The sequence below is a fragment of the Salmo trutta genome, chromosome 9, assembly GCF_901001165.1.
Source record: "Salmo trutta chromosome 9, fSalTru1.1, whole genome shotgun sequence".
Classification (NCBI taxonomy): domain Eukaryota; kingdom Metazoa; phylum Chordata; class Actinopteri; order Salmoniformes; family Salmonidae; genus Salmo; species Salmo trutta.
The window spans coordinates 24,676,391-24,698,417 of NC_042965.1; the positions used below are offsets into that span (position 1 = coordinate 24,676,391).

Here is a 22,027-nt window from a genome sequence, read left to right on the forward strand (position 1 = left end):
GGGAGGAGAGGGAGCAATGAGGGAGCAGGGAGGGAGGGAGGGAGATGAGGGAGGACAGGGAGAAATGAGGGAGCAGATAGGGAGGGGGATGTGGGAGGAGAGGAGGGAGATGTGGGAGGAGAGGGAGCAGAGGGAGGAAAGGGAGCAAGGGGAAGGGAGAGGGATGTGGGAGGAGAGGGAGCAGAGAGGGAAGGGGGATGTGGGAGGAAAGGGAGCAGAGAGGGAGAGCAAGAGGAAGGAGAGACTTAACGCCTAATCGTATCGCTTTCCACCTCCTTAGCTGTCCTCCTTTTCTCTTTCTGTAACTCTACTTTCTCACTCACTTTTTTCTTCATTCTCCCCTTTTTTTGTCTCTCTCATTCTCTTTGTATCTCTCTCCCTCCTTCCCCCTTTCTATCTTCCTCCCCTCCCTAAAATCTGTCGATGGTCCTTGAGCAAGGCACTTAACCCTAATTTGCTCCAGGGGCACCATAGTAGTATGGCTGACTCAGTAAAACAACACATTTACTTTTGCACCTATCTGGTGTATGTGACAATCAAACATATTTTTTCATCTCTCTCTGTCTCTCTGTCTATGGTAGCTAGCTGGCAGGCTGTGAGTATCTGCATGGTCCAGGCCAGGGGCAGCTGAGCATGGCTAAACTGCAGAGAGATCGCAGTGCCACTGCAGCGATTACACTACACACTACTAGTGCAGAGAGAGTGTGTGAGGGAGAGTGTGTGTGTGTGTGTGTGTGTGTGTGTGTGTGTGTGTGTGTGTGTGAGAGGGAGAGCGTGTGTGTGTGTGGGGGGGGGCGGGGCGGGGGGGGGGGGGCGTGTGTGTGTGAGTGTGTGTGGCTCACAGAGAACCTGCAGCCACCTGCAATATCAGTGTAATTGTGCTGTCTTATCGAGCGCTCACTGAATCAAAATACTTCATGCCTATCTGTTCATTACCCTTAATGCAAGGAAGCTTAGACGCATTACTGAGCTGAATGAGATATCCCATTTTACTTGCACTCCTAGACCAAGATAAGTATACTTTCATAAATATTTTATTGAAATCTTTGCTACCAACCAAAATCAAAGAGCCCCAATCTTTCTTTCTGCGGGGGTGGTGGTTTCCTTCCGGCAAAGAGGGGGAATGAAACCCATCAAGCCTGACATGATGTAGTACAAATGTGATTACATGCTGCTCAGTGTAAATGAGCTAAAGAGAGGAGAGGAGAGGGAAGGAAAAGGAGAGGAAAAGGGGAGGAGAGGAGGAGAAGAAAAGGAGAGCAGAGGTGAGGAAAGAGGAGAGGAGATGGGAGGAGATGAGAGGGGAGGAAAGGAAAGATATAAGAAAGAGGAGAGGAGGACACAAGCAGAAAAACAAGAGCGGGGAGAGAGAAGCACAGACGGAAAGAAAGCAGAGCGGAAATGAAAGATCAGAATAGAGGAGAAAAGAGATGAGAGAAGAGGTAAAGTGAGAGAATGAAACAGTGAAAGATACAGGGAATCACCCCACCGTTGTTCACAGCGACAGAGTTAGCTCCAGACAGGCATGCTGTAGTCCTCTATATGCTGTATGAATAAAACAGAGCAAGCATTTTGTGTGGCGCTGAAACAGTTTGCCTCTCTAAGAGCGAAGAGCATCAAAGCGTGAAATCGGAAAAGAGGCCATGATGCAGCTGAGCGCTCTCACCACTCTCATGGGGCTCCTCAGGATCTGACAGCACAAACAACACCAGTCACTAGGGTCTTCCTCTCTTTCTCCTTCCCTCTCCCCCGCCCTCTCTCCTCTCCCTTTCTTCAACTCCCCTCCTCTCTTTCTCTATCTCTCACTCTCTTATTCTTCACTCCTTTCCTCTTTTTCAGATCTTCTGCCTCGTTCTCTCACTCCATCCTAATTTTCTCCACCCTTTTCTATTTACTTACAGTATTCCCCTCTCATTCTCTATTTGCCCTTTACTCTTTTTCTTTCATCATCTCTCATCTTTCATTGTCTAGTTTTCAAGAGCTGCTGAATGATGATACTTAACTGTGTGTTTGTGTTCTGCCGCACTGCTCAGCTCCAGCGCCTCTCCCTTTAGAGAGTGTGTCGGTGTGTGTCTGAGTGTTTGCTGAACGTTCCCTGTTTTGGAAATGTGTTTGGACATATCTGGGATCTATGCTAGTGCTTTGGTGCAGTTCTGACTCAGGGTGTTTATTTGATGACGCTGTACCACAGAGTTTCGTTGCCATGCCGTTCACCAGTCCCAATTCAAATACTGTGTATTCTCTTAGTTTGCTCCTAATATCTGCATGCTCCATTTTAGATCAAACTTCCACACTGGTCCCAAATAATTGCAGTAATATCAGTGTAATTGTGCTGCTTTAGTGAGTGTGTTTTGCTGTCAAAGACTCAGCCTTGTTGCACCCTGTTGAAGAAACCCAATCACCCAGACAGTCAGTAGTTTCAGAGACCCTGTTCTCTTCTATCACCTCCTGCTTGGCCACAGATCACCTCATCATTGCTACTCTCCTCTCTCACAGACTCTCTTCCCCTAGACATTCTAGATGTGACCTGTGTAGACATGCTGTCATCTATCTCTCCCTCCAGCAGGCCTCTGGGCCACAGCCTATACATGTAAATTGTGTTCACATGTGAATAGCCTTGGATTTCCTCACTTTGCTTCTATATGGATGGTGAGGGGAAAGCCTGTGACAGAGGCTAACATGTGAATAGACCTGCTTGTCTGTTGGCCTGCAGGTTTGAATGAAGCCAAGCTAAATCAATACATCAGCTGAGTTTGATAGTGAGGGAATTCCAGTTAATTTTAGTTAAGTCTTTGAGCTGCCTCACCTCTCTCTCTCTCTCTCTCTCTCTCTCTCTCTCTCTCTCTCTCGTCCTCTCTCTCTCTCTCTCTCTCGTCCTCTCTCTCTCTCGTCCTCTCTCTCTCTCTCTCTCATGTCCTCTCTCTCATGTCCTCTCTCTCATGTCCTCTCTCTCATGTCCTCTCTCTCTCTCTCTCTCTCTTGTCCCAACCAGTGAATCAGCCATGATAGGACAGGGAGTGGCTGAGATAATGGGGAGCACTGAGCCACTCTGACAAACAGGGCTGTCTTTCTCTAGGCTGGTCTTAATTGAGGGGTGAATGTCTATTTTGTCATATCTATTCCTGTATGTCATTAGTATAGCAGCACTGTATAATATTTAGTAATAATGTGTAATATAGTTGCAGTCGGAAGTTTACATGCACTTAGGTTGGAGTCATTAAAACTTGTTTTTCAACCACTCCACAAATTTCTTCTTAACAAACTATAGTTTTGGCAAGTTGGTTAGGACATCTACTTTGTGCATGACACAAGTAATCTTTCCAACAATTGTTTACAGACAGATTATTTAACTTATAATTCACTGTATCACAATTCCAGTGGGTCAGAAGTTTACATACACTAAGTTGACTGTGCCTTTAAACAGCTTGGAGAATTCCAGAAAATGATGTCATGACTTTAGAAGCTTCTGATAGGCTAATTGACATCATTTGAGTCAATTGGAGGCCTGCCTTCAAACTCACTGCTTCTTTGCTTGTATAAGTATAAGACAGGACCTCAAAGAAATTGTAGACCTCCAGAAGTCTGGTTCATCTTTGGGAGCAATTTCCAAATGCCTGATGGTACCACGTTCATCTGTACAAACAATAGTACGCAAGTATAAACACCATGGGACCACGCAGCCGTCATACCGCTCAGGAAGGAGACGCATTCTGTTTCCTAGAGATGAACGTCCTTTGGTGCGAAAAGTGCAAATCAATCCCAGAACAACAGCAAAGGACCTTGTGAAGATGCTAGAGGAAACAGGTACAAAGTATCTATATCCACAGTAAAACAAGTCCTATATCGACATAACCTGAATGTCCGCTCAGCAAGGAAGAAGCCACTGCTCCAAAACCGTCATAAAAAAGCCAGACTATGGTTTGCAACTGCACATGGGGACAAAGATCGTACTTTTTGGTCTGATGAAACCAAAATAGAACTGTTTGGCCATAATGACTATTGTTATATTTGGAGGAAACAGGGGGAGGCTTGCAAGCCAAAGAACACCATCCCAACCGTGAAGCACGGGGGGTGGCAGCATCATGTTGTGGGGGTGCTTTGCTGCAGGAGGGACTGGTGCACTTCACAAAATAGATGGCATCATGAGGGAGGACAATTGTGGATATTTTGAAGCAACATCTCAAGACATCAGTCAGAAAGTTAAAGCTTGGCCGCAAATGGGTCTTCCAAATACACATTGACCCCAAGCATACTTCCAAAGTTGTGGCAAAATGGTTTAAGGACAACAAAGTCAAGGTATTGGAGTGGCCATCACAAAGCCCTGACCTCAAACCTATAGAAAATTTGTGGGCAGAACTGAAAAGCCTGTGCGAGCAAGAAGGCCTACAAACCTGACACAGTTATACCAGCTGTGTCAGGAGGAATGGGCCAAAATTCACCCAACTTATTGTAGGAAGCTTGTGGAAGGCTACCCAAAACGTTTGACCCTGTAACGGCTGTCTTCTGAAATGAACCAAGGCGCAGCAGGTATGTGAATACTCATGGTCATTTATTGCCAAAAAAGGAGTAGAGCATCCACTTAACAACAAAAAAGGGTGACAACAGTGACAGTTCTACAGGCTATACAAGCAGTGTAAAAAACAACCACCCACAACCCCACAAGGCAAAGTAGGCACCTTATGTGTGACTCCCAATCAACCACAACCCTCTACAGCTGTGCTTGATTGGAAGTCACACGGCCAAAATCAATGAAACAATAAAAAACACACACCCCCTGTCTGCCACGTCCTGACCCAACTACCCCCTCTACTGGTCAGGACGTGACAGTACCCCCCCTCAAGGTGCAGACGCCAGGATGCACCTAAAAAAAAGGAAAACAAGAAAATCCCCAACAAAATTTAACACCTAAACAATAAGGGAGGGAAGGGAGGGTGGCTGCCGTCACCGACAGCACTGTGCTACACCCTCCCTCCCCAACCCACCTATCCTGGAGGTGGCTCAGGTGCAGGACGTGGACCTCGCTCCACCTTCGGCGTCGCCCACTTTGTTGGCGCCGATAGCTGCGCCGGGCAGACGGGCCACTCGGGCTGACCCTGGCAGACGGACCACTCTGGCTGGGTCGGAAGGCATGCGGGCCACCCTGGCTGGGTCGGAAGGCATGCGGGCCACCCTGGCTGGGCCGGAAGGCAGGAGGGCCACCCGGGCTGGGCCGGAAGGCAGGAGGGCCACCCGGGCTGGGCCGGAAGGCAGGAGGGCCACCCGGGCTGGGCCGGAAGGCAGGAGGGCCACCCGGGCTGGGCCGGAAGGCAGGAGGGCCACTCGGGCTGGGCCGGAAGGCAGGAGGGCCACTCGGGCTGGGCCGGAGGGCAGGAGGGCCACTCGGGCTGGGCCGGAGGGCAGGAGGGCCACTCGGGCTGGGCCGGAGGGCAGGAGGGCCACTCGGGCTGGGCCGGAGGGCAGGAGGGCCACTCGGGCTGGGCCGGAGGGCAGGAGGGCCACTCGGGCTGGGCCGGAGGGCAGGAGGGCCACTCGGGCTGGGCCGGAGGGCAGGAGGGCCACTCGGGCTGGGCCGGAGGGCAGGAGGGCCACTCGGGCTGGACCGGAGGGCAGGAGGGCCACTCGGGCTGGACCGGAGGGCAGGAGGGCCACTCGGGCTGGACCGGAGGGCAGGAGGGCCACTCTGGCAGAACAGGGCAGTCTGGCCACTCTGGCAGAACAGGGCAGTCTGGCCACTCTGGCAGAACAGGGCAGTCTGGCCACTCTGGCAGAACAGGGCAGTCTGGCCACTCTGGCAGAACAGGGCAGTCTGGCCACTCTGGCAGAACAGGGCAGTCTGGCCACTCTGGCAGAACAGGGCAGTCTGGCCACTCTGGCAGAACAGGGCAGTCTGGCCACTCTGGCAGAACAGGGCAGTCTGGCCACCCTGGCAGATCAGGGCAGGCGGGCACCTCTGGCAGAACAGGGCAGTCTGGCCACTCCGGCAGAACAGGGCAGTCTGGCCACTCCGGCAGAACAGGGCAGTCTGGCCACTCCGGCAGAACAGGGCAGTCTGGCCACTCCGGCAGAACAGGGCAGTCTGGCCACTCCGGCAGAACAGGGCAGTCTGGCCACTCCGGCAGAACAGGGCAGTCTGGCCACTCCGGCAGAACAGGGCAGTCTGGCCACTCTGGCAGTACAGGGCAGTCTGGCCACTCCGGCAGTTCAGCGCAGTCTGGCCACTCCGGCAGTTCAGTGCAGTCTGACCTCTCTGGCGACTGTTGACTGGCGGGCAGCTCTGACGACTGTTGACTGGCGGGCAGCTCGGACGACTGTTGACTGGCGGACAGCTCTGACGACTGTTGACTGGCGGACAGCTCTGACGACTGTTGACTGGCGGACAGCTCTGACGACTGTTGACTGGCGGACAGCTCTGGTGATGGTTGACTGGCGGGCAGCTCTGGTGATGGTTGACTGGCGGGCAACTCTGGTGACTGTTGACTGGCGGGCAGCTCTGGTGACTGTTGACTGGCGAGGCTGGGCTGACGCACTAGACTCCTGATGCGTGGGGCTGGTATTGGACTTTCCCGCCTGGAGACACGCACCTCCATGCTAGTGCGTCTAGCGGGAAACACCGGACCGAAAGGGCGCACTGGCGGTCTTGAGTGCAGGGTTGGCATCACCCCTTCCGGCTCGATGCTCCCCTTGCCCTGGCACCTGCGGGGCGCTGGTACTGGGCGAACTGGGCTGTGCGTCCGTATAGGCGAGATGGTGCGTACCACAGCGTAACATGGCGCCCTCCACCTCATACGCACCTCCCTGTAGTCACGGGTAGCTGGCTTACGGCTCTTCCCTGGCCTGGCCAAACTACCCGTGTGCCCCCCCCCAAAAAAATCTTGGGGCTGCCTCTCGGGTTCCCTTAGCTCCCTTAACTTGTCCTCCCAGAATTGTCTCTCGTCTTGCCAGGTCCATTCCTCCTTTTTTCTCTCCTGTGGCTTCCTCCTCTTCTGCTGCTTGGTCCTGGTTTGGTGGGTGGTTCTGTAACGGCTGTCTTCTGAAATGAACCAAGGCGCAGCAGGTATGTGAATACTCATGGTCATTTATTGCCAAAAAAGGAGTAGAGCATTCACTTAACAACAAAAAAGGGTGACAACAGTGACAGTTCTACAGGCTATACAAGCAGTGTAAAAAAACAACCACCCACAAGGCAAAGTAGGCACCTTATGTGTGACTCCCAATCAACCACAACCCTCTACAGCTGTGCTTGATTGGAAGTCACACGGCCAAAATCAATGAAACAATAAAAAACACACACTCCCTTCTGCCACGTCCTGACCCAACTACCCCCTCTACTGGTCAGGACGTGACAGACCCAAGTTAAACAATTTAAAGGCACTGCTACCAAATACTAATTGAGTGTATGTAAACTTCTGACCCACTGGGAATGTGATGAAAGAAATTAAAGCTGAAATAAAACATTCTCTCTACTATTATTCTGACATTTCACATTCTTAAAATAAAGTGGTGATCCTAACTGACCTAAGACAGGGAATTTTTACTCGGATTAAATGTCAGGAATTGTGAAAAACTGAGTTTAAATGTATTTGACTAAGGTGTATGTAAACTTCCGACTTCACCTATATGTATGCAATGAAGATTCTTATCTTATGTCATGATTTTAAATGCACTAGTTTTTAAAAACTTTTTCAAAAGTGTGACTAGTCCTGTTTCGATGCTCTGTCAAGTAGTACTCCCAGTTTGCTACAGCGTAATAATTGCTTGGGTTGGTCCAGGAGCAAACTGGCGTCTAGCAAAGTGCCTGGTCATAAACAGAGCTTCAGGACAGTCAGGGGATTGAACCTATAGTGTGTAGACTAGATTCTGCACAGTTAAAGTTAAAGATATTGTCTGAAGTCATACAGCTTTTATGTGTGGCTGTATAGCATATACAGTTTCTTGCATAAGTATTCATCCCCCTTTGCGTTTTTCCTATTATGTTGCATTACAACCTGCAATTTAAATTGATTTTATTTGGATTTCATGTAATGGACATACACAAAATAGTCCAAATTGGTGAAGTAAAATGAAACAAATTACTTGTTTCAAAAAATTCCAAGAAATAAAAAACTGAAAGTGGTGCGTGCATATGTATTCACCCCCTTTGCTATGAAGCCCCTAAATAAGATCTGGTGCAACCAATTACCTTCAGAAGTCACATAATTAATTAAATAAAGTGCACCTGTGTGCAATTTAAGTGTCACATGATCTGTCACATGATCTTGGTATATATACACCTGTTCTGAAAAGACCCAGAGTCTGCAACACCACTTAGCAAGGGGCACCACCAAGCAAGCGGCATCATGAAGACCAAGGAGCTCTCCAAACAGGTCAGGGACAAAGTTGTGGAGAAGTACAGACCAGGGTTGGGTTCTAAAAAAATATCAGAAACTTTGAACATCCCACAGAGCACCATTAAATCCATTATAAAAAAATTGAAAGAATATGGCACCACAATAAACCTGCCAAGAGAGGGCCGCCCACCAAAGCTCACGGACCAGGCAAGAAGGGCATTAATCAGAGAGTCAAAAAAGAGACCAAGGATAACCCTGAAGGAGCTGCAAAGCCCCACAGCGAAGATTGGAGTATCGGTCCGTCCATAGGATCACTTTAAGCCGTACACTCCACAGAGCTGGGCTTTACAGAAGTGTGGCCAGAAAAAAACCATTGCTTAAAGAAAAAAATAAGCAAACATGTTTGGTGTTCGCCAAAAGGCATGTGGGAGACTCCCTAAACATTTGGGAGAAGGTAGTCTGGTGAGATGAGATTAAAATTGAGATGTTTGGCCATCAAGGAAAAGGCTATGTCTGGCGCAAACCCAACACCTGCCATCACCCCAAGAACACCATCCCCACAGTGAAGCATGGTGGTGGCAGCATCATGCGGTGGGGATGTTTTTCATCGTCAGAGACTAGGGAACTGGTCAGAATTGAAGGAATGATAGATTGCGCTAAATACAGGGAAATTCTTGAGGGAAACCTGTTTCAGTCTTCCAGAGATTTGAGACTGGGACAGAGGTTCACCTTCCAGCAGCGCAATAACGCTAAGCATACTTCTAAAGCAACACTCGAATGGTTTAAGGGGAAACATTTAAATGTCTTGGAATGGCCTAGTCAAAGCCCAGACCTCAATTCAATTGAGAATCTGTACACCAGCGGAACCCATCCAACTTGAAGGAGCTGGAGCAGTTTTGCCTTGAAGAATGGGCAAAAATCCTAGTGGCTAGATGTGCCAAGCTTATAGAGACATACCCCAAGAGACTTGCAGCTGTAATTGCTGCAAAAGGTGGTTCTACAAAGTATTGACTTTAGAAAGGCCAGAGTATTCCCTAGAAAGGCCAGAACCTAGGAAGAAACCTAGAGAGGAACCAGACTGAGGGGTGGCCAGTCCTCTTCTGGTTGTGCCAGGTGGAGATTATAACAGAACATGGCCAAGATGTTCAAATGTTCATAGATGACCAGCAGGGTCAAATAATAATAATCGCAGTGGTTGTAGATTGTGCAACAGGTCAGCACCTCAGGACTAAATGTCAATTGGCTTTTCATAGCCGATCATTCAGAGTATCTCTAACGCTCCTGCTGTCTCTAGAGAGTTGATAACAGCAGGTCTGGGACAGGTAACACGTCCAGTGAACAGGTAAGGGTTCCATAGCCGCAGGCAGAACAGTTGAAACTGGAGCAGAAGCACAACCAGATGGACTGGGGATAGCAAGGAGTCATCAGGCCAGGCAGTCCTGAAGCATGGTCCTATGGCTCAGGTCCTCCGAAAGAAAGAAAGAAAGAAAGAAAGAAAGAAAGAAAGAAAGAAAGAAAGAAAGAAAGAAAAAGAGAGAGAATTAGAGAGAGCATGCTTAAATTCACACAGAACACCGGATAAGACAGGAGAAATACTCCAGATATAACAGACTGACTCTAGCCCCCCGACACATAAGCTATTGCAGCATAAATACTGGCGGCTGAGACAGGAGGGGTCGGGAGACACTGTGACCCTGTCTGACGATACTCCCGGACAGGACCAAACTGGCAGGATATAACACCACCCACTTTGCCAAAGCACAGCCCCCACACCACTAAAGGCATACCTTCAACCACCAACTTACCATCCTGAGACAAGGCTGAGTATAGCCCACGAAGATCTCCCCCATGGTACAAACCCAATGGGTTTGATCTCTGCATTCTAGCCTGCTTTCCCTCATTTGGAGCCTAGTGCATACATGTGTTATGTCTAACACAGATGTCTGTTTGTTAGTCCATGTTCAATAGAAATGTAACACTTGTATGGGTTGTATTTGCTATATCACTATTACTTTGTCATCCCGTTTGTCAAGATGAGGTCAAGGAGTATGTTCCTAATGCCTTATACATTGATTCTGTGATGGTTGGCTTCAAGATGGCCAAATGGCTTGTTTTCTCTCCCCAAATCCTAATTCTAAACCATTAGATGATTAGAAATTACCTCAGATGATGTCCCCATCTTTGTTGCAAGATGGCATAGCAGTGTTTTTGTCTTGTCCCGTCCTGTCCCGTGTAAATATAGTTTTCTTTTCGTGTATATATTTTAATCTCACTTTCCATCTACGGACTGAATATACTCTCCTGCAACCAGCCTCACCCAATGTGGTATGGATCTGCTATTTTTATACTTTAGAACCAGAACCCCCAACAGAAGGTAGCCAGCTAACTAGCTACTAGCTAGTAGTCAGTTAGTCACTGCTAGCGGTCTTCACCGTTAACTCGGACACCAGCCAGCCTCGGTCAATACCTGCCAGTCTACACAGTGCGATATCAACCCAGAGCATATCGGACTGCTTTTTCTCTACCACATCTCCGGATTCCTACCACAAGCTCTGAACCTTTACACCAGATCATCGCAGCTAGCTAGTTGCAATCCTAGCTAGTTGCAATACTCATGGCTAACGTCTCTGTCCCGAAGCAAGCACCAGTTAGCCTTGAGCTAGCCTCGTGCTAGGCCCATCTCCTGGCCAGCCGAAGAGGTCCACCAGCTAATTCTTGGGCTACAATACCTCTTTTGCCAATTGGCCTGGACCCTTTACTTGCGACACGGAGCCCCGCCAATCCATCACGACTGGTCTGCCAACATAATAGTCCGAGGTGGTTTCAACAGGCTCTTCCGTTGCGACATCGCCGAAGGCCCATCTGCTAGCCCCGGCCCGCTAGCTGTCTGAATCGCCGTGTCACTAGCTCGCCTAGCGTAGTAGCGACTACTGAATCGGCTCTCTCACTCACCTATTGCTACTTATTGGACCCTATGATCACTTGGCTACACATGCCTCTCCCTAATGTCAATATGCCTTGTCTATTTCTGTTTTGGTTAGTGATTGTCTTATTTTACTGTAGAGCCCCCAGCCCTGCCCAATATGCCCCTTTTGTCCCACCCCCACACATGCGGTGACCTCACCTGGCTTAACTGGTGCCTCTAGAGACAAAACCTCTCTTATCGTCACGCAATGCCTAGGTTTACCTCCACTGTACTCACATCCTACCATACCCTTGTCTGTACATTATGCCTTGAATCTATTCTTCCACAGAAATCTGCTCCTTTTACTCTCTGTTCCGAACGCACTAGATGACCAGCTCTTATAGCCTTTAGCCGTACCCTTATCTTACTCCTCCACTGTTCCTTTGGTGATGTAGAGGTCAACCTAGGCCCTGTAGCCCCCAGCACCACTCCCATTCCCCAGGCGCTCTCATTTGTTGACTCCCTAAGTTTGTTTATTCACTGCTTTAGCACACTCTGCCAACCCGGATGTCCAAGCCGTGTCTGAATCCTGGCTTAGGAAGGCCACCAAAAACCCTGACATTTCCATCCCTAAGCATAACATTTACCGACAAGATAGAACTGCCAAAGGGGGCGGAGTTGCAATCTACTGCAGAGATAGCCTGCAGAGTTCTGTCTTACTATCTAGGTCTGTGCCCAAACAATTTGAGCTTCTACTTTTAAAAATCCACCTTTCCAGAAACAAGTCTCTCACCGTTGCCGCTTGCTATACACCACCTTCTGCCCTCAGCTGTGCCCTGGACACCATATGTGAATTGATTGCCCCCCATCTATCTTCAGAGCTCGTGCTGTTAGGTGACCTAAACTGGGAAATGCTTAACACCCCGGCCATCCTACAATCTAAGCTTGATGCCCTCAATCTCACACAAATGATCAATGAACCTACCAGGTACAACCCCAAATCTGTAAACACGGGCACCCTCATAGATATCATCCTAACCAACCTGCCCTCCAAATACACCTCTGCTGACTTCAACCAGGATCTCAGCGATCCCTGCCTCATTGCCTGCGTCCGTAATGGGTCCGCGGTCAAAACGACCACCCCTCATCACTGTCAAACGCTCCCTAAAACACTTCAGCGAGCAGGCCTTTCTAATCGACCTGGCCCGGGCATCCTGGAAAGATATTGACCTCATCCCGTCAGTAGAGGATGCCTGGTTGCTCTTTAAAAGTGCTTTCCACACCATCTTAAATGAGCATGCCCCATTCAGAAAAGTAGAACTATGAACAGATTTAGCCCTTGGTTCACCCCAGACTTGACTGCCCTTGAAAAGCACAAAAACATCATGTGGCGTTCTGCATTAGCATTGAATAGCCCCTGCGAAATGCAACTTTTCAGGGAAGTCAGGAACTAATATACACAGTTAGTTAGGAAAGCTAAGGCTAGCTTTTCCAAACACAAATTTGCATCCTGTCGCACTAATTCCAAAAGTTTTGGGACACTGTAAAGTCCATGGAGAAAAAGAGCACCTCCTCCCAGCTGCCCACTGCACTGAGGCTAGGAAATACTGTCACCACCGATAAATCTACGATAATCGATCATTTCAATAAGCATTTTTCTACGGCTGGCCATGCTTTCCACCTGGCTACCCCTACCCCGGGCAACAGCTCTGCACCCCCTGCAGCAACTTGCCCAAGCCCTCCCCCGCTTCTCCTTCACCCAAATCCAGACAGCTGATGTTCTGAAAGAGCTGCAAAATCTGGATCCCTACAAATCAGCTGGGCTAGACAATCTGGACCCTCTCTTTCTAAAATTATCCGCCGCCATTGTTGCAACCCCTAGTACCAGTCTGTTCAACCTCTCTTTCGTATCATCCGAGATCCCTAAAGATTAGAAAGCTGCCACGGTCACTCTAGACCCAAACTGTTATAGACCTATATCCATCCTGTCCTGCCTTTCTAAAATCTTTGAAAGCCAAGTTAACAAACAGATCACCGACCATTTCGAATCCCCCCCGTACCTTCTCCGCTATGCAATCTGGTTTCCGAGCTGGTCATGGGTGCAACTCAGCCACGCTCAAGGTCCTAAACGATATCATAACCGCCATCGATAAAAGACAGTACTGTGCAGCCGTCTTCATCAACCTGGCCAAGGCTTTTGACTCTGTCAATCACCACATTCTTATCGGCAGACTCAATAGCCTTGGTTTCTCAAATGACTGCCTCGCCTGGTTCACATACTACTTCTCTGATAGAGTTCAGTGTGTCAAATCGGAGGGCCTGTTTTCAGGTCTCCCGGTCACGGCCGGCTGTGACACAGCCCGGGAACAAACCCGGGTCTCGGGAAAAGTATATTTACACTAGTCTCTTGAACAGGACGTCAAGTGCATTAAAGTGGAACTGACAGCATTTTAACTACTTTGCAGATATGAAACAATCTAATCATAATATCAGTCAACAAAATATTTAATTCCCAGTATGTGCGACAAAACCAACTTCATAAGAGGTTTTAAAAATAGGTTCAGTTTGACTCAAAATTCCATTACATACAGAAAGTATTGTTGGCAGAATAGATGGATGCAGTTCAATGCACGATTAATATAACTCACCAATGTCTTGGTAGTATAAAAATATTGCTATCAGGTTGTAAATCACAGCTTGCCTGGTACATTGTTTGCTGCCTCCACCCATTCGGGATGCACTCTTTTATACTTAACAAAAATATAAACGCAACATGCACCAATTTCAAAGATTTTGTTGAGTTACAGTTCATAAGAAAATCAGTCAATTGAAATAAATTCATTAGGCCCTAATCCATGGATTTCACATGGCTCGGCAGTGGTGCAGCCATGGTTCGGCCTGGGAGGGCATAGGCCCACCCACTGGGGTGTCAGGCGCAGCCAATCAGAACGAGTTTTCCCCCATAAAAGGGCTTTATAACAGACAGAAATACTTCTCTGCACCCCGCCCCCATCCCCTCAGAGAAAGCCAGATATGGAGGTCCTGGCCTGCGTTGTTACACTTGGTCTGCGGTTGTGAGGCCGGTGGTTTCATGTGGTCTGCGGTTGTGAGGCCGGTTGGACGTACTGCCAAATTCTATAAAATGACATTGGAGGTGGCTTACGGTAGAGAAATAAATATTGAATTCTCTGGCAACAGCTCTGGTGGACATTCCTGCAGGCATCATGACAATTGCACACTCCCTCAAAACTTGAGACATCTGTGGCATTGTGTTGTGTGACAAAACTGCACATTTTAGAGTGGGCTTTTATTGTCCCCAGCACAAGTTTCTCCTGTGTAATGATCATGCTGTTTAAACAGCTTCTTGATATGCCACACCTGTCAGATGGATGGATTATCTTGACGAGGCTAAAATGCACATTAACTGGGATGTAAACAAACGTGTGCACCAAATTTGAGAGAAAAAAGCTTTTTGTGCTTGTAGAACATTTGAGATCTTTTATTTTAGCTCATGAAACATGGGACTGACACTTTACATGTTGTGTTTATATTTTTGTTCAGTATAGTTTCAATGACACAATATTTTGGACAAAAACTGACAAATGTAACTAAGGCTGGGAATGTCAATTGAATCAAACTAGCAAGGGCAATGATCCCAAGTTAGTCATAATGTGGCTAATAGGATAGATAGCGTATCTATTTATGTAACTATTGATTTAGCAAGCTAAAAACACAGAGCCTAACATTAGCTAGCTGGCTGCTACAGCTAGAGATGCAGGTGTCATTTGGTTAGCTAGCAAGAAATGTGAATCGCTTTGCTAGCTAGCTAGTTATGCTGAACTTGAAAGACTTATCCATGTTGTGTTTATAAATTCACTCTGGCTATCTACTCCGATTTCTTGTCTTAGCGTGCCAGAGGCCCCAAAATACCTGAGGAATTTACGAATGTGCAACACTCGACGAATATGACCGGTGTCAGTAAATGTTGGCAAAAAAAAGTAATTAAATTGTTATCAGCAGCACAGCTAGTCACTAACGCTCTAGATACCATGTAAACAGCCTAACCAGCTGTGCTAGGGGGAGTAAAATGGCCAGAAGGAGGTGTTCTCTCATTTTATGTCTGGAAGTAGCTCTGAATTTACTAACGGACAATCTGACAACGCTCTGAATTTAGGAACGACAGAGCGCACTCTGGAGGCAATTCACAACCGCAATCTTAGTTGTCAATCAAATTTGTTTTGGCATATATCAAATGGGCGGGCAAGCAGGGAAATTCCCAATCAGTTGTCAAATTGTGGGTTGGGACAAGCATGCATTGGCAGGCAAGCTGCAGAAGGATGAGCAGGCTACTTACTATTCCCCATTGTTTATCAGTGCAATTTTAAACTCCAACTAGCTGAAAACGCTTGAGTGGGTTTATCTAATGTTCCCTCATTAGATTTTAGCTCATCTCTTTCTGGCTAGCATTAGTTGTTGATGTTGTTGATGTGCATAACCGAGGGAGAGAAAGCCTACCTTTCAAGGTTGTTTGATCAATAGGACTGTGAAGTTCCCAAATGTAAGAGGACTCCTGTTATATTTTCATATTTTCAGAAATCCATTCAGGTGTATTTTGTGGCTTTTGACCAATGCGTCCTAATTACCCAAAGTCTGTTGCTACTGCCTGTAAACACACAGTCCAGTTCACACAGTCCAGTTCAAAGTGAATGATGGCAGGCCCATGTGGTAAATGGCTTATTTACTTATAGGCCTACTGTAGCTCTGATTGGCTATGGCGCACCGGTCTGCGTAGACGTTTTAATTAGGTTTTATTTACTGCAGTGTCTATTAATTGTCCAAACACATGGCCACTTTCCCAATCTATGTTGCTATAGAGTTTTCAGAAATACCTTACTATATGTACAGTGGATTCGGAAAGTTTTCAGACCCCTTCACTTTTCCACATGTTGTTACGTTACAGCCTTATTCTAAAATTGACTAAATAAAATAAAAATGTCCTCATCACTCTACACACAATACCCCGTAATGACAAAGCGAAAACAGGTTTTTTGAAATGTATATAAAATAAAAAAACAGATACCTTATTTACATAAGTATTCAGACCCTTTGCTATGAGACTCGAAATTGAGCTCAGGTGCATCCTGTTTCCATTGATCATACTTGAGCTGTTTTTACAAGTTGATTGGAGTCCACCTGTGGTAGATTCAATTGATTGGACATGATTTGGAAAGGCACACATCTGTCTATATAAAAGGTCAGACAGTTGAGAGTGCATTTCAGAGCAAATGGTCGAAGCAATTGTCCGTAGAGTGCCGAGACAGGATTGTGTCAAGGCACAGATCTGGGGAAGGGTACCAAAACATTTCTGTAGCATTGAAGGTCCCCAAGAACACAGTGGCCTCCATCATTCTTAAATGGAAGAAGTTTGGAACCACCAAGACTCTGATGAAACCAAGATTGAACTCTTCTGCCTTAATGCCAAGCGTCACATCTGAAAGAAACCTGGCACCATACCTACGGTGACGCATGCTGGTGGCAGCATCATGCTGTGGGGATGTTTTTCAGCGGCAGGGACTGGAGACTATAGTCAAGATCGAGGGAAAGATGAGCGGAGCAAAGTACAGCGAGATCCTTGATGAAAACCTGCTCCAGAGCGCTCAGGACCTCAGACTGGGGTGACAGTTCACCTTTCAACAGGATAACGACCCTAAGCACACAGCCAAGACAACGTAGGCGTGTCTTCGGGACAAGTCTCTGAATGTCTTTGAAAAATTTCTAAAAAACAGTTTTTGCTTTGTCATTATGGGGTTTATGTGTGTAGATTGATAAGGATGAAATTTTTTTTGAATAAGGCTGCAAGGTAACAAAATGTGAAAAAAGTAAAGGGGTCTGAATCCTTTCCGAATTCACTGTAATTCCCAAACATTTTTATGAAAATGTTAAAATTGCCATATCTAAGTGCTGGCTTGTCAGAAAATGTAAAAAAATAAAAAATATGTAATTCTTCCTGGGGGTGTATATAAACAGATTTTAATAAGATTTAATTGTGTTAAAATGCTGTCAGTTCCACTTTAAATGTCCCATGATGCTGTTTTTTTAAACCTCAATATCAAATAATTTCTCTGTAACCATTAAGTACCTTACTGTGATTGTTTTCAGGAAGAGAGGTTTGGAACTCTCTTATTGGTGTATTAACTAATTTACCAGGCAGGCCAAAACTCCATCCCACCAAAACAGGATGACATTTCTGGCCATTTTTACAATTTGTCAGTATTATTCCAACATTTTAGTGTGGAAATATTAATCAGAAAAATCCAGTTTTTTGACTGCACTGAGCCTTTAAATAATGTAATCCTAGAAATCCATACAAAATGGACTATGTGGCCATACCAGGACAATATAATTAAAGGTGGGTACTTTGAAGGCTTGAGAAGAGTACTCTTGTGAAGATTAGAGAAGAGCAGAGTTCAGTAACAATACTTTGGTGTTAATAATAGAGAAGAATGGATCATAGTGTTCCTGTCAGACACCAAGATCATTAGTGTGGGAAACCCATGCTGTTTTGTCTGGGGCATTGATTCCTCTCCACATTACAGACATTAAAAGGGAGCAGAGGCTTTTTTTTAAAAGTCACCCTGTATTACTGACCACACTCTTTATCCCATTGATTTATGTTACACGAGTGGGTTCAGGTCTATTCCATTCTGTATTTACTCATCACATCACAGTGGGAATAGTAATGGGTTGCGTTTTACGGTAGGGACCCCCCCCCCCTCCCCCTGTAAATCTTAATGTAATTCCTTAGCATTCTTACATGTAACAGGAATTGTAAAGTTCTTAGTGTAAATATTTATGAAGTGTACTCTTGGGATGTGGAGTAATTAAACACAAAACTGGAAGAAAAGTGGAATCAAGGCGAGAGAGATACTTTGTTGTTCGGATCAACTTGTTCCTGCATGAGATATAGCTTTAACAGTCAAACGTTAACATGAAAGAGACGGATTTACCAAGCTGTTATTCTACCAAACAACACTTATACATCTCCCCTCAGGAGAAGTGAAATGTATTATTCACGACAGATTGAGTCATTCAACAGATTTGGTGATTAAACGTCCTTATTGATGAACGATCATCAACACTAATGGACCTTAAAGGTGCTCTATACTTTACTGTGACACTTTTACACCCTTCACTTTAGCAGCTAGCCCACTCTGACGAGCTATGAATCTTAATGGATCCGTTCCAAATGGCACCCTATTCCCTATATATTGCACTACTTTTGACTAGAGCCTTATGGACCCTGGTCAAAAGTAGTGCACTATAAAATAGGGTGCCATTTGAGATGTACCCATTGTCTCCTGGCAGTTATCTGATGTCAGGTAGAGAGGGACTAGAAGTGATTATGACGTTGCATATTAAAATAGCAGGGGATATATCTTTTTTAACTTGTGTTCTGCTGAAGGGTCCATTAGACGATATGAGTTCATTAGGATTAGCTTTGAAGAGCTACCGCAGCCGCTCTTAACTACACAGTCAAAATTCACAGAGTATTATTTGTTGATTTGTTTGAAGGTCCAAAGACAATTGCTTTGATAATTGCTTTGTGCTGTGCAAATAGACATGGTTAAAATCTAAAGTCCCCCCCCCTCTCTCTCTCTGCAGGCAGTATTGTGTACCTGGGGATGATGGTGGGGGCGTTTTTCTGGGGGGGCATGTCAGACAAGGTGGGCCGCAGACAGTGTCTGCTCATCTGCATGTGTGTGAACGGCTTCTTCGCCTTCCTGTCCTCCTTCGTTCAGGGCTACGGCATGTTCCTGCTCTGCCGCGTGATCGCAGGCTTTGGGTGAGTCTGACTGACCAGGCTAAGAATGGAAAGCAATGTGCAATGTGCTACTTATGTCTTAAAGAATGGAGTAATGAATCCCCATAATAATGCACAATAAACAAACAATAGGACAATGCAAACTCCAAATGACACTGGAGATTCAAACATGTATTGTGAGTTGTGACATGAACAAGACAACTGACTTATGTAGCCTAATTGGGACAAAACTATCTGCAACCTTAATGAATCCTTTCAACTCCTTCATCAAATAGTCCTGCAGTTCTACTTTCTAACTCCTTAATTCCCATAGACTGCCTTTCACAGTAGATCATCATTAATTCATTATCTTATGTTGTAATTCATCTGTTTTGGTTTCTTTAATGAAGATGTACACTGAACAAAAATATACGCAACATGTAAAGTGTTGGTCCCATGTTTCATGAGCTGAAATAGAAGATCCCAGAAATGTTCCATACGCACAAAGAGCTTATTTCTCACAAATGTTTTGCACAAAATTGTTTACATCCCTGTTAGTGAGCATTTCTCTTATGCCAAGATAATCCATCCACCTGACATGTGTGGCATATCAAGAAGCTGATTAAACAGGATGATCATTACACAGGTGCATCTTGTGCCGGCGACAAAAGTCCACTGTGCAGTTGTCACACAACACAATGCCACCGACGTCTCAAGTTGAGGGAGCGTGCAATTGGCATGCTGACTGCAACAATGTCCACCAGAGCTGTTGCCAGATAATTAAATGTTCATTTCTCGACTAATGTCCCTTTTACAGAATTTTGCAGTATGTCCAACCGGCCTCAACTGCAGAACACATGTATGGTGTCATGTGGGCGAGGGGTTTGCTGATGTCAACGTTGTGAACAGAGTTCCCCATTGGTGGCGGTGGGGTTATGGTATGACCAGGCATACGCTACGGACAACGAAAACAATTGCATTTTATCGATGGCAATTTGAATGCACAGAGCTACGTGACAAGATCCTGAGGCCCATTGTCGTGCCCTTCATCACCTCATGTTTCAGCATGATAATGCACAGCCCCATGTCGTAAGGATCTGTATACATTTCCTGGAAGCTGAAAATGTCCCACTTCTTCCATAGCCTGCTTACTCACCAGACATGTCACCTGTTGAGCACGTTTGGGATGCTCTGGATCAACATGTATGACAGCATGTTCCAGTTTCCAACAATATCCAGCAACTTCGCACAGCCTTTGAAGAGGAGTGGGACAGCATTCCACAGGCCACAATCAACAGCCTGATCAACCTGATGTTGTTACGCGGAGTGGAACAAGGAAATCCAAGAGCAGACTCAGACGAGGAGACTGGGATGAAGTAGGTATTTAAGGTATTTATTCAAACAGGTGGAAGATGGAGTGCAGGGGACTGAGGCTGGAGCGAGAGGGGTTGGGACAGGGTAAGCAGGTCCGGAGGGGAATCCAAGGGAGCAGTAGAGTGGGGAATCCAGGGCAGAGTAGCAGGATGAGGAGACGTGGGACTGGAGACCGGAACCAAAGTCAGAGCGGGCAGAACTGTAGTGGTGAGGAAAACCGTGTCAGGCAAGGAAACCAGGCACAACAGAATCTAAATAGTAACAAACGGCTAGAACAGTAGACTGACTGAACAGAGATTACAATCTGGCAGTGTGGAAGTGGCAGGACTGAGTATTTGTAGAGGTCTTGATTATGGAACAGTTTGCAGCTGGTGGGGATCTGCTCTGACTCCAGCACACCTGTCTCCGCCCACACAATCACACACAGAGAGAGAGAGGGAGAGAGCACTGGGGGAGTGGCGGCAGGTCAAGGAGACACAGGATGAGCAGCAGAGTGTGTGGCAGGAGCAGATATAACAGATGTGTCTCGCTGCATGAAGCAAATGGTGGTCAAATTCTGATCCACACCCCTACCTTTTAAAAAAAGTTGTTTGTGACCAGCAGATGCATATCCGTATTCCAAATCATGTGAAATCCATAGATTAGGGGCTAAGTAACTTATTTCAATTGACTGATTTTCTTATATGAACTGTAACTCAGTAAAATCTTTGAAATTGTTGCATGTTGCATTTATATTTTTGTTCAGTATAGTTGTAAATCCCTCTGTCAACATGTTCTCATTCCCCTTCTGATATTTCATCCATGTAATCGCTAGAGGTTTTCATCTCTCCTGTCTAGGAATAGGATTGTGTGACTAATGAATGTGTCAAACATCCCCTGTCTGTAAGAATGTCAGTGTGCTCCTAACATCCATAATGAAAGCCTTTAGTTTACAACATGGATTCAATACAGGGGATTAAAACCTTGTTTCATTGAGGTGTGTCTTTGCAGAGATGTTTGTGCATCTTATACTTGGAGTGGATTAGTGCTTTTAACATTGCTGGTAAAATACTTTACAATGTTCTTTTAAAACAATTTGCAGGAAATAATTGCCCTCATTCATCACATTCACTGACAAAAAAGTTCAAAGAATGCACAAGAATGATACAAGCAATATCTTAACAAACCTGTTTTTATTTGTATTATATATATTTTTATGAAATCCAACCCATGCCTTATATCATAGGAGGAGGACTGAATATTGTCTATTTTATCATGAAATGACAACATTCTGTCCTTTTTGTTTCAGTCTTGTTGGCCTTAAGTGAAAGGCTCTGTGATAAATGATTGTCTAAAAAGTACTACTTGGCAGTTAAAGGCAGCTTTATGATGGACAAGTTAAATATTATTTGGAAACTACTGTACTAGCCTGGTACGACCATTCTGATGTCGCAAGCAAGAGTTCAGGATGACCAATCAGGCTACTACTTACTGTACAGCACCATTTCTGAATGTCCATACTGTTGTTCACTGGCTGCATGGTCTCTAGCCTCACATGTCTGGGAATGTAGGAACAGAGCATTGATTTATCCAGAGAAAACATGGGAGGGGTGTAACGGTCCCTGTCAAGAGCTCATTTAC

The 22,027-nt window shown here is 46.0% G+C and overlaps 1 protein-coding gene across 2 annotated transcripts in view; it reads left to right on the forward strand.

Moving 5' to 3' along the window:
- LOC115200274 (synaptic vesicle glycoprotein 2C) overlaps positions 1 to 22,027 on the forward strand; it is a 59,825-nt gene that overhangs the window by 23,491 nt on the left and 14,307 nt on the right. The window contains exon 3 of one of the 2 annotated variants that reach the window (XM_029763211.1): positions 18,895 to 19,075. The exons of the other annotated variant lie outside the window; for it this stretch is intronic. Within the exon in view, the coding sequence (XP_029619071.1) occupies positions 18,895 to 19,075 (181 nt within the window). The remainder of the gene's footprint in view (positions 1 to 18,894; positions 19,076 to 22,027) is intronic. 2 annotated transcript variants of the gene reach the window in all.